This window comes from Chanodichthys erythropterus, chromosome 10 (assembly GCF_024489055.1).
Source record: "Chanodichthys erythropterus isolate Z2021 chromosome 10, ASM2448905v1, whole genome shotgun sequence".
NCBI lineage: Eukaryota > Metazoa > Chordata > Actinopteri > Cypriniformes > Xenocyprididae > Chanodichthys > Chanodichthys erythropterus.
Genome location: NC_090230.1, coordinates 39964575 through 39977784, shown reverse-complemented (window position 1 = coordinate 39977784; position 13210 = coordinate 39964575). Strand labels below are relative to the sequence as shown.

The following is a 13210-nucleotide window of genomic DNA, read 5'->3' as shown; positions in this document are numbered from 1 at the left end:
TTGACTTGCACAAACCCATCAAAAAATGTGCCTTTCAATTACAATATTACCTTCAGAACAATTTCAACTATGAATTCATCACGAATCGCACTTAACTACCAGCTTTCAGGAAATCAAACCAATCTTGAGCTTTCATTACTAGAAAAATAATGATCTTTGCCCAGAGGGTTAAATTAAAATTGTTTGAAATTCTTCCGGACAGTTAACAGATGCTAGTTCTCGCCAGTAGGTGCTATGATGTCAGGCGGTCCTTAATCAGGGCTGTTTAACCTTTCTGTAACCTGCAGAGCTAATACGCAAATAAATTTTCATTTGCTTCAGGGGAAAAGAAGACGTGCTTTGACCTTTTATTTAAGTGTTAGTAATCTAACGCTTCTAAACGACCGTATTCATGCTCGCCGGCCCTTCCTGTGCATTACGTGGAGTATGTATGTGTGTGCACGAATTGAGGCCGAGAAACCAATAGAATGAGATAAAGAGACACACTGTCTAGAAGAGTTATTCAGGTGCAATACAGCATGGTAATACCCGCTGGTTTGACCTGAGTCCATTTTCATAATCAAATAAAGAGAATCCTATCAGACAAATTCAATTCATACAGCCAGCAATAGAGCTGTGTATTCAGCATTCATTTTCAGAAGAATACACTTCATTTCATCGGTCAAAGAGTATAATTTTGTTGACGTTGTTGGACTGCTGTAGGAAAGATAAAGCAAAGTGAACATTCGAGAGAGGAAAAAGTCATGGAAAAAGCCTGGTGTCAAACAGAAAAGCAAACATTTAAATGCGAAGGATTACACGCGTCATCCGAGGCTGTGTGAGATTTCACGCTGTATTAGGCTTCGGGTGCTATTTGAAACAAAGCTTGCTTGGAAAAGGTCATCTGTCAAGTTTGTGTAGACCGAGGAGATCAGTGTAATCTTAAATAAACACAATCATGGATGTCAAAGCATGTACAAACACAAGCATTTGGAACATAACAACCCGACAACGCTCCTCAACTATTTTACTCACCCTCGTGTCGTTCCAGAGTTGTATGACTTTCTTCAAACAAAAAGAAGAATGACTTCTGAAGAATTAAGATGGACGCTCTTTCCATGCAGTTACAATAAAGGGTGACTGAGGCCTTCAAGCTATAAAAAGGACAATAAAACACCATAAATGCATTCTAAAAGCGGTCTTTCTGAATTATGTGTCTTCAGAAGACTTGGAAAAGTTGTAAAATTAATTGCTAATAAACAAAATTGTGTCATTATTCACTTAAAATCACTTAAAAGTTCTCCTTGGCGCATTCATGAAAGAACAGTCACGGATCATTCTTTTTATTCTTTGTAATAAATGGATCAATCCACTTTGCAGAACTGGTCTGAATGATTTGTTTCATGAATCACACTGATCTGATTTTTGAGTTCTCATTCTAAGTCTGGTTAACGGCCCACTGGGGGGACGATTAAGATTCAATTACTTTGCTTGGCTTCAGAAGACCTGAATTATAGCGCGCAAAGTATTAACCATTTTTATGATGTTTTTATGGTGTTTTTTAAGCTTGAAAGCCTCAGTGTTCCTTCATTTTATTGACTAGAATAATTCTACCAAACTTCTCCTTTTGTGTTTCACGGAAGAACGTAAGTCACCGATTTGGAACAACATAAGGATGAGTAAATAATGATGACAGAATTTTCATTTTTGGGTGAACGGTCTTTTTAACACTACATGTGGTTATCCTGTCACGCTTCCTGCTGCTGAGAATGTGTGAGAGAATAGTAATGTTTCATATCAGTGTCAGAACACCCTGTGTTATGCCACATCACTCAGCTCTCTGCACGAGTTTACCGTCTCTGTCAATATCAATCTCTCTCTGTCTCTCTTAGAGAACTGATCCTTTTAGTTCTTGTGCATCCGAAATGACTCACACATTCCATCTCTTCCTCAAAACTCTTCCCACTGCGGTGCACCTCGAAACCTCTCTCTCTCTCTCATTCCCATTTCAATTCGACATCAAAAAGGCGAATCAATGCTGAGCCACTAACGTTCACTTATACATGCCCTTCATCGCAACCTCATCCTCATGGCTTTATCGTGTATTCTTCTTATTCCTTCCTTTTCTCTCTCTCACTTTCTCCCTCTGACAAGCGTGTTTTTTCTTTCAGGTAGGTATTTGTTCTGATCTGTTGCATGCACACACCAAAAATGCTCATGTGTGCCTGCATTTAATTCCTTTGAAACCTTTAACATTGATTTTCTGCTGTTAAAGTTCAGGTCGGATATATATTCAGAGATGGCTATAGATAGAGGTGGAAATTGTACCTATATACTGTAAATATCACATGCTCTTTCTGATTATTTTTCCATTTGTACTCCTGCTATTTACTGTGTACGGTCCAGTCACATGTAAGGTTGGACCAGGGGTTGACATAATGTATATTTATATATGTCTATAAGTGTGTATATAATATACTGCAACACACATACACCCACCCTGACCGTACCGTTCCTGTGATGACAAAGCTGAAAATAATTTTTTTTTTTTAAATAACAGTTTGACTGGTATTGTTTATATTTATTATTTTATGCAATAAGTATGCTTTATATTTTTAATACACTATATATTATATTTTATATAATAATATACTATATATATAGATAAATAGGCCTACTTTAATATTCTAGAGAAGTAGCAATGTCTGATTAATAAAAAAAAAAAAGTCATTCTTTTGAGTCTGATCTTTTCAGATCAGTTGAACCAGTCTGAATGATTTGCAGATATTCATAATATACTACATAGAATTAATAGCCTGTAATTTCAGATGATCTATCATATTATTTAAATTTAATTATGTAAAGCTTCTTTTTTAAACTAACATTTGTCTCATGTCTGGTTAGTTAATACTGGACCTTGACTTCTCTAATTACTTCTAAATTGGACAATTAAATAAAATTATAATCATATGTAGTAGAATTTCTCCATGGGAAACCATTGGATGAATAGGTATATTTTTATAAGATACAATTTTTATAATTTTTATAAGATAACCTTACTGAAAATAGGCATATGTTGTGTTTTGGGATGTAGGTCTTTATCTTGGCTATCAAAGTCAACCAGCTGAGGTTTTTTTTTTCCTTCTCCATTCTGTCACCTGATGGAGTTTGGGTTCCTTGCCACTGCAGAACGGCTTTAGAGATATGATGTACTAATTTAATAATTGATCCTTACAACGGAACTGAATCAACACTGAACTGACTTTTGACACTTTTTTTTTTTTTTTTAGAGCTGCTATACAGCCAAAATGTTTTTTGTTTATGATTTAACATCATGCGAGCTACCTCGGCTATATTCATGGTGAGAAAGAGATTTTTTTTTTTTGTTTTAAAGGGAAAAAAAAATAAATGAGGTTTTTATATGTGATCTTAGATAGATATTCTAAAACTAATACTTTATTAAAAATCTTTTCATAAAAGTCAACAGAAAAAAAAAGAGCTCTAACAGATTTCAAACTGTCACAATCCATCAAAATGTGCTTCAGTGATAAAGGATTGTGTACAGTTGAAATGAACTGTATTGTATAAAGCACTATATAAATAAAGTTGACTTGACTTGGTATTTGCTGAAGGTCCATTAGCTAGAACAACACTAATCTGCACTAAACTAGTTTGGAAATTCATACTTTTCCAAGGTTTTTAACCTGATTTTTTTTCTATCTTTCTGTAGGCTGTGGTCTGGAGTTTCTCCTGGTGCTGTGTGGTTTAGAGTTGACCCAGGCGTGTCCACGTCACTGCATCTGCTACGACTCTCCCAGCACGGTGAGTTGCCAGGCTCACAACTTCCTGGTGGTTCCAGAGGGAATCCCGGCCCAGAGCGAGCGCGTCTTTCTGCAAAACAACAAGATCCAGCGACTGCTGCAGGGCCATTTCAGCCCAACCACCGTCATGCTTTGGCTCTACTCCAACAATATCTCATACATCCAGCCTTCCACATTCATGGGCTTCACCCGCCTGGAGGAGCTCGATCTGGGGGACAACAAACACCTCCACTCTTTGGCTTCGGACACTTTTCAGGGCCTGACCCGACTCCATGCTCTGCACCTCTACCACTGTGGCCTAATCACTCTGCCTGCTGGTTTATTTGAAGGGCTGCACAACCTGCAGTACCTCTATTTACAGGTAGGTGTCACTCTCAATGTCTTACTAACATTTGTAAAAATAGATCTGGGTCATTTTAAAAACAGGTGCCATTTATGTCCCTCTTACACAGTAGATATGTAAAGCTATAACTAGCTGGAATAGCTGATTCCAACATTAACTATGTGCAAGTATTTTTCTTCATGAGGATGCCTTTTTTGACAACACCCGTTTCTCCTCACCATACTTGCAATGTAAACTTTAATATAAATTTTTATAAATTCTGACACTTAAAATCAAGCCATGTAACATTTCAAAAGGAATTGCTTCCCACAGGTTTGAAATATACTTGCGGTGGTAGCCGGGCGAAAAATCCTCCTATTACCCACGGCACAAAAATAGTCTACTACATGTGACAAACAAATAATCTGCGATTTTTAACAGTATTTTTATTTATTGAAATAAATTTTAATTACATAGTATATTACATTTAATTACATACTAATATTATGCATTATTATGCATTGTAAATTATGCTAAATTACAACATTTAAATGGTTCACCTTTTCCTATGTTCTCCTTGCTGTCATATAGGGTCTCTCTCAGTGAATGGGACACAGATTTTACTAGTAAAATTTATAAAATGAATAATATATGTGACTACAATAATTTACTATGAATTAAATGAAAATGAAATTAAATACAATTTATTGTGTAACCAAAATACCAATAATGCCCAAAAGAAAAAAACTTAGTGTGTGACTTTTAATTATAAACAAGCCCGAAATACACCGGGACTCTTATTTTGAAATGTCTGTACTATTGCAGGCTGATCCTTCAGATTCTTACAATCGTCTAAAACATTTTATATAAAGGCCATGAAGTAGACTTTGTAATAATTCATCAACTTGAGTTCATTAGCAATCGCTTGGCATAAATCTGCGCTTTTCATTGATTGAGAATCACTTTGAAGCAGTCTGAAGCGCTGTTGTGCGAGCTTGTAGAACGCACAACAGCGCCCGTGGGAACGTTAGCGGGAGTAAACAATTCTGACGCAGACATAACGAGTACGAAACGACTAGTTAATTGATCGCGGATGGTTTCCTTATCTTGCGCGGATATAAATGTATAAGAGGATAAAAGTAATAAAAGCAAAAATGTGTCTCCATATACTTGGGCGCCGTTATTTTACGTGGGCGGCCCGCCCAAGTAAAGTCTATGTGTGAGAAGCACTGATAATTATATTTTGACAGTAAGATAGTTGTTGTAGTGCATGCAACGTAAACTGGCGGCCCGCGGGCCAAATCTGGCCCACCAGAGATTTCCATCCGGCCCCCAGAATAATACTGAATTCAGGAATAGCCTTGTAAGAGGAAAAAGTTTAGGGCTGGTCCGAATACCATTTTTTTGATGAACATCGACTATTCGAAGCTTCGGAGAGAGGGGCTGAACATATTTATCTCTCTAATAAAGGCAGGAATCTGTGTCTGTATGTCCGTTTGCATTTTTATTATTTCGAGAACCGTTCATCCAATCGACTTCACAAGGGAGTGCAGTGTCGCATTTGGTGCAATATAGATGGACACGCGAGACGCGAGGAACTATACTCTCATTCCGGCGTAATAATCAAGGAACTTTGCTGCCGTATCATGGCTGCAGCAGTGCAATGATATTACGCAGCGTCTCTAACATACGTACATACATACGTCTCCATGGTTGCAGGGCACGTTCCCTGTGCAAGCAGGGGCTCACGGGCGCAAAGTTCCTTGATTATTACGCCTGAATGAGAGTATAGTTCCTAGCCATATCAGCCTAGAAAATCGCAACTTTTCATTTTCTGTCGGTCTTAGTACATGATTTAACTACAGAAGAGTCAAGTTTTAAATAGGAAAAATATCAAAACTCTTTGGTCATTTTTAAGCGCGATACTAACGGTCTAATCAGATTCAATGAACTATGCTAAGCTATGCTAAAAGTGGTACCGCCAGAACCGGAGATCGGCTGAATGGATTCAAAAACGGTAAAACTCAACTGTTTAACTCTAGGGGAGTTGGAAAATGAGCCTATTTTCAAAAAAAGTGGAGTGTTCCTTTAAGGTAGTCTAATATTTTTCTAACAAATTGGCAAAGTAAGGGTAGATTTAAATAAAGAAAAAACGAAATTTAAATAAAGAAAAAACGAAATTTAAATAAAGAAAAACGTTATTTAAATAAAGAAAAAACGTTATTTAAATAAAGAAAAAACGAAATTTAAATAAAGAAAAACGAAATTAAGTTAAATTAAAAACGCGATTAATTTAAATTGATAATAACGGGTAAAAATGCTAATACATGTTGTTTCTATTATTCTATTTTCCACAACGTCAAAACAACAAAACACAAGCTCAGACATGCACTTCGGTCCATACAAACTCCGGTGTTCTGCGCTCTACCATAGGGCTGGAAGAACACGCGTCGGTTCTATTTCTAGCGTGCACGCGTTTTCTGCGTGGCTCGAGCGCGCCTGAGACGCGTGTCTCAGTGTGCAAACTCCAACCTGTTAAATATGGGAGCCGAAATAAAAACGGACACGCCACGCAGCTGAGACGCTCACGCAGCCAGTGTGTCGTCGGACTTATTCAAGGGGGAATGAGAACTGTTTTTTATTTTTAAATCTAACGAAACAAAAAGCCTTCTGAAAAGTAGATTATGCCATAGCCTGCCTTCAGTCAAGAATGACGATGAACGCGTTCTCTCATTGAACATCTTTTATTGTTTCACGTGCTCATTTTTTCACAAATGTCAAAATTTTCCTTGCGTGACAGTGATGGACAGCTTGACAGCCTCACAAATATGAAGCCTAAAATATCGCTATCGCCCCCTGGTGGCTTGCTGCAGTACAGGTAATATGTAAAAAATAACATAAATTTGGAATTAGAATTAGTATATCAAATAATAACATATTAGGATACAATTCGAATTTTATTTTATATTACGAGTATCTGGCCCTTACAGTGTCTGCAGTGAAAAATTCTGGCCCTTGGACAAATATAGTTGATGACCCCTGTTGTAGTGGTTTAGTTTGGGTACGGGATAGGATTAAACAGATAATTCACCCAAAAATTTAAATTCTGTCATCGTTTACTCACCCTCAATTTGTTCCAAACCTGTATGAATTTCTTTATTCTGTTCAGCAGAAGAAAAAAAAATTCATACAGGTTTAGAACAACTTGAGGGTGAGTAGATTTTCCTTCTTGGGTGAACTATCCCTAAAGGGATGTAGAATATGGTCATGCAGAATAAGGCATTAATATGTGCTTTATAGGTACTAATAAATAGCCAATATGCTAGTAATATGCAAAGCAGCTAGTTAATATTGAATATGCATTCCCTAATCTAAAGTGGACTAAGATGGCACATAGCAATTTATTAACACTTAAACACATTTGTCCTATAGAATATTTAAAATAAGACAAATGTCCATGTAAAACTGAAAATGGCACCATGTCATAGAATGACTCGTCTATAGAGAACACTCAAGAATCAATGGAACTGAAAGTTACCACTTAAGATTCCCGAGTTTCCTGTGATATTAATGTGTCTGTTCCACTAGGTCTGACATTCTGTGTAAATATATCATATTTAGGTCCTCCTCAGCCAAATTGAGTGTGAATTTATAAGACGCTTGGCTTGGCACATTTGTGCTGACACTTTAAGAAATCTGACTGGATACAATACCGTATTTAAGAAAGTAAAAATGCCCTCTTGAATGGATATACTTTTTTTTTTTTTTTTTTTTTTTTTAGACTGGAAGTGCTCCTGGTTTGAACTGTTGCTTAGGAATCATCTGACTTTCCAAATAAATCTAGATAAGATCTGGTCAAAATGTTCAATATCAGCCTTGGCAGCAAAAAGTGCTGCACTAAAACGATGACCAGAGACAATATTTCGTTCTAATGAAAATGTCAAAAAGGTAACATACTCTTCAGGGGCAAAGAACATTACAGACACACAGCTCTTGGAATTTGATTTGTGTTTAAGGTTGAGCGTTTCTGACCTTTCATGAGGTTTCATAAGGATATTCATATGCATAATGTTATGGGTATTTCAGTTAATCTACCTATCTGAAAAAAGTTTACGTAGTACAAAAACAGTATCAAATAATAAAGATATAATCCAAAATGTTTGACCTGAAAGTGCCATACATATATTTTAGAATGCATTTCACATCTATTATTTAACTGGCTGAGGTGTAAAAAAAATGTGACCTAATTTTTAATTAATATAGAAAAAAAATCTACTCCGGAAGCAAAATGTGTCAAGAAAAGCAGATAAAACGGTACAGTACCTTCCACCTGAACGTACAGTGCTTTCCGCTTGTTTCGTCCCAATTTCACAGTGTTTAACTTCTCATATTGTTCAAAACCTGTTGATAAAGAGGCATACTGATGAGGAAGGATTACTGTGAGGGGTTGTTTGGCATACATATGCGAATAAACAATTAGATAAAATAAATTCACAATATTCATCACTTTCATTCTTATCGCTCGTGTGTCAATCCATTAAAATATTGTACCATCATGCATGTCTAAATTTGCTGACCCCTTGAGATCATTAATACAAATGCAAAGGTAAGGAATTCACACATACTCTTTAAATATACTTAACCTTAATACACTATGTCCTGAGAACACAATGAATTGAAGGCACTTTGGATTGTCAGAAAGATTCTTATAACAGAAATATAAATGAGAAGGGAAAATCTAATATATCTAATAAATAGTCATCTTTGAACTGCCTTTATGAAGAGGAAGCATTCGCATGATTTGATTTGGTGTTTTTCTCAAGATGTTTTGCAGTTTTAATCTTATCAACATCATCTAATCTCATCAACAACAAAAACTTTTTTTTTTTTTTTACATTTCACAGACAATAACAAAAAAGACAATAAATATGATAATTGACCCATTTTAAACGAAATTATAATGTTAAAATATGATGAGAAACTAATAATGCTGTGAGATATTAACAATGCACTAAGTGTTTTCTCATTTAAACAATCCAATTATAATTTGAGCTGTTTTTGTAAACAGGCTAAAGACAAGATGAAAGATTGACTAAATTGAACAGGACATTTCATCAAAAGACAAAAACAGAAATAACACTGTTGCTTTGTATATTCATATCTGTGACTTGTTTTTTTTGCTACTGCTACTGACTGTTGGTGTTTATCTGGCATTCTGCAGAACAACCAGCTGGAGTTTCTTGAGGATGACATGTTCATTGATCTGCTGAATCTCAGCCATCTATTTCTGCATGGAAATCGGCTGTGGAGCCTCCACCAGAACACTTTCCGTGGCCTAGGGGCCCTCGATCGCTTGCTGTTGCATCAAAACCGGCTCCAGTGGGTTCACAAACAGGCTTTCCACGACCTGCGGCGCCTGACGACGCTTTACCTGTTCAACAACTCCTTACCTGAGCTGCCAGCCGAGAGCTTGGTTCAGCTTCCGGCGCTGGAGTATCTCCGTCTCAATGACAACCCTTGGGAGTGCGACTGCAAAGCCGTGCCGCTCTGGGATTGGCTGCGGCGCTTCCGTGGCTCCACCTCCTCGTTAATATGCTTGGCTCCACCGGAGCTGGTGGGAAAGGATCTGAAACGGCTGACAAAAGAAGAGCTACCTTCCTGTACGGGCTCGGAGTCGCTCCACCAGAGCAAATCCAGCAGCCAGGGGGACGTGGGGGTGTCGCTGAAGAAAGATCATCATCACCGATCACATAATCGTCATCATCAACCTCACCTGCCACATCAGGATCAATACTACCCCACCTCCCCGTCGCCACTCCCTCGACCGCCCAAGTCGGGACGCAACAGGAACTGCACGAGGCATCGCAGCCGCAAGGGCAACGGTCAGAACGAGGTGTATAACCAAAAGGAGTTAGCCAACAAGGAATCGGAAGACAAATATGACCGGTCAAAACCGAGACGAAAGAACAAGTGCAACCCACAGACTTCGGTGGGGCCCCCTAGTGGTGTGCTAAGCTCGAACAGCAGGGCGGTGTCCCTCTTGGCACCTTGTTTCATCATCCCTCTTTACTTATTGGTGTGTCTCACTGCCCTTATTTTCCGCTGAGCCTGTGGAAGCCTCTACAAATGGTTTTACCGGAAAAAAACTCAGCCCTCTGTCTACTCTGGCTCCTACACTTCTGTGTGCGAATGTGTGTGTGTGTGTGTTCATGTGTACATGTGTACGTTGGCGAGCCCCTTTTGAGGGACAGAGGACTTGTGCAAAGTTACGGGCCTGGAATTAAACCGGAGATGCGAAGACACTCTGGGGTTTGTGGGCAAGAGACGGGACACTAAATGGACTACTCCTCGATCATCACCATTTTTACACCATTTCTTGTTGCTGCTGATAGATCAGGGCATACTCAGCAAAAAAAAAATAAAAAAGTACATTTGTTAACTACATTCGGTTGTACATCACAACTCTACAGAATAATTAGCAGCTCTTTGTGGTCAAGGTTACCACCATTAAAACCTCCGAATCCTTGTCCTGACCTTCGACCTGAACACTGGCTGCAGCCCAGAGGGGGGGAAAGTGTGAGAGAAATACATAAACAGACTACTTACACAAATGCACATGGAACTGCTGCGCTAATGCATTAGAATCTCAGCGGTTTCTGTGGGAGGGTTGTTAACACCTTTAGCACCTGACAAGATAAAAATTAAAGCTAAGCACACAGGAGAGGGATTGTGTTACTTATGAGGTTGTTTTTAATATATTTATATATATATATATATATATAAGAAAAATGGTTGCATGTGCAATATTCGCACAGTTCATTCACAAAGGCCCAACAAATGCTAACAGTGTTAGCACGCTAATCCCCAAAAAAAACAAAAATTGTTGTTTGTTGTCGCAATGTGAATTAGCACTCACATTCTACTGTTCTGAAGCTGCTATGCTGGCGTTCTTCAAGGTCAGTGAGAGGAAAAAGTAGAGTTTATGAAGGATTATGGGATGGCTCTGGGTTTGTGTGTGTTGTTATTCGTTGATTGTACCCTTAAGATAGTATTTTGCATAAAAACTGGAAGGAAAAAGTTAAGACATGGAAAGGTCAAGTGGAGCTCATGCAAAAAGCATTATGTGTTATCTCTTACTCAGCTGCAATAATGTGCTAAACTAGAAAGAAAACAACAACACTACATTAATATCTGCATATGACACAGTTTGGGAAAATGAAATGGTGGAAATAGAGCTGTGCAGATTTATGACGTTGGGGCTTACCTGGAAGACTAATTCGCCATAGGTTCCCTCAGGAAGTTCCTAGGGGTTTCTGGAATAGCAGTTTTTGATTTACAAATCAAACATTTAGACCTCTTGATGATATACTATGTAAACAGCACTAATAAGGAAAAGAGCAGACGCTGTGCTACCATCTATCACTGTAAATAATTATTTTAATGATTTTAACATTTTTTTCTTTGGTCAAATCAACTTAATTGATGTGGTTCAGATAACATAATATTTTGAGTTTCTGTTGATTAAACCAATCACCTTCATTGTATTAACTCACATTTTTAATTTCAATGAACTCAAAATTTTAAGGCAACCAGGTAACTTACTTTTTTTTTTTTAAGTTAAACCAACATTTCTTTTTTTACAGTGTATATAAACCTTTTCAAACAAAGTATATGTTTATACATATATACGCACACACACACACACTAATTATATATATATATATAAAAAATAAAATGTGACAAATATAATGGTATACCCACAGGGTTTATTTTACTCATAAATCACAAACCACCTTCTGAAAACCCATTAGAAACTCCAGAGGGAAACCATAACCCAAAAATGTCAATTCCCATCCAGGTTTTAGGAGTACACACTGAACAGCCTCATATAGAAAGCCAACGCAAATTCTGAGGTAATAATCCTTGCAATCCAGATTTATCCTTGCAAGCCATAGAAAAACATGTCTGTCACTCACCATCTCTGACCTCTGCTGCTGTTAAGCCATTGAACACATGTTTGAATTGGCATCCTAATTCTGAGAGATAAATTGCCAATGAAAAGTTAGATAGCCCCTTCTGGACAGGTGAGGTAATAGCACTTTCCCAACCTCGAACTTGTCTCCCATTAAAGACTCTACCTTTATACAAAAGTGAACTGAGAATATTATGACATGTCCATTGTGAACATTTATTTGTTTGAGAATATGTCACTTAGTAACAAAAGACTGTGTGTATAACATTGTCAGGGGAAGGATGAAGTTATTTTGTATTCATGTATTTTTTCTTTGTACATTGTCGTCAAACTGCAATTTTAAACATACAAGTGCACCATGTTAACACCTTTCCCGTCCCGTCCTCAGTCTGTCCTTCATAATTCTTCCTCCCTTTTCCATGACTCAAACTTTCTGTCTGTTATGAAACACCACCAGACTCAAAAAGCTGTTTCTAAAGAACATTAAAGAGAAATGTGGTCTCACAGCTGATGGTTTTGGATGCCTCTGTTTGGATTCTGTTATAAATCAGGTGATGTTTAACCTGGGAAATGATCACACAAGAAAGCTTTCATTTCTGGACCAAATGATGCTACTGCAGAATAATAATTCACATTAAATCAATTGGTTGATTTTTAAATTCTGAATATAAAAGGCAGACAAGATATAGTGCTTTCTAAATTGCATATATTTTACGTACTCTCACACACGCAGTGGACATAATTGAACAGATATAGATTTCAAGCATAATTTCTTCAGGGACTTCAGGACATCTTTCAATAGACAGACATATTTTATTGAAACCTGAGGGGGAATTCTGTTACAGAGACAGATAGTAAAGCCTATTCAAACTGTTGCTACGCTATGACAGTACTGGATCTGAAACAGAAAACTTACTTTGGAAAATTATGAGTTTATGCTAGCACCTGCTATAGCGCCCCCTATGGTTGGGGCCTATCGCTAAAACACTTCCACTGCATTCTGTTACTCTCTCACACACAAAACAGAAAAAGAAAAATATCACATATATAGTATACTATATATAAAAAGATACTATATATCACAAAAACATTATAGAACAACGTGACACTGTCTCA

General features: G+C 37.4%; 1 protein-coding gene across 1 annotated transcript in view; it reads left to right on the top strand.

Moving 5' to 3' along the window:
- Positions 1-12508, top strand: part of LOC137028343 (reticulon-4 receptor-like 1) — a 159601-nt gene extending 147093 nt beyond the window's left edge. Inside the window, exons 2-4 of the mRNA XM_067397104.1 lie at positions 3710-4161; positions 9344-9832; positions 9908-12508. Coding sequence (XP_067253205.1) covers positions 3710-4161; positions 9344-9832; positions 9908-10228 — 1262 coding nt within the window. The 3' untranslated portion in view covers positions 10229-12508. The remainder of the gene's footprint in view (positions 1-3709; positions 4162-9343; positions 9833-9907) is intronic.
- Positions 12509-13210: the final 702 nt, after the last annotated feature.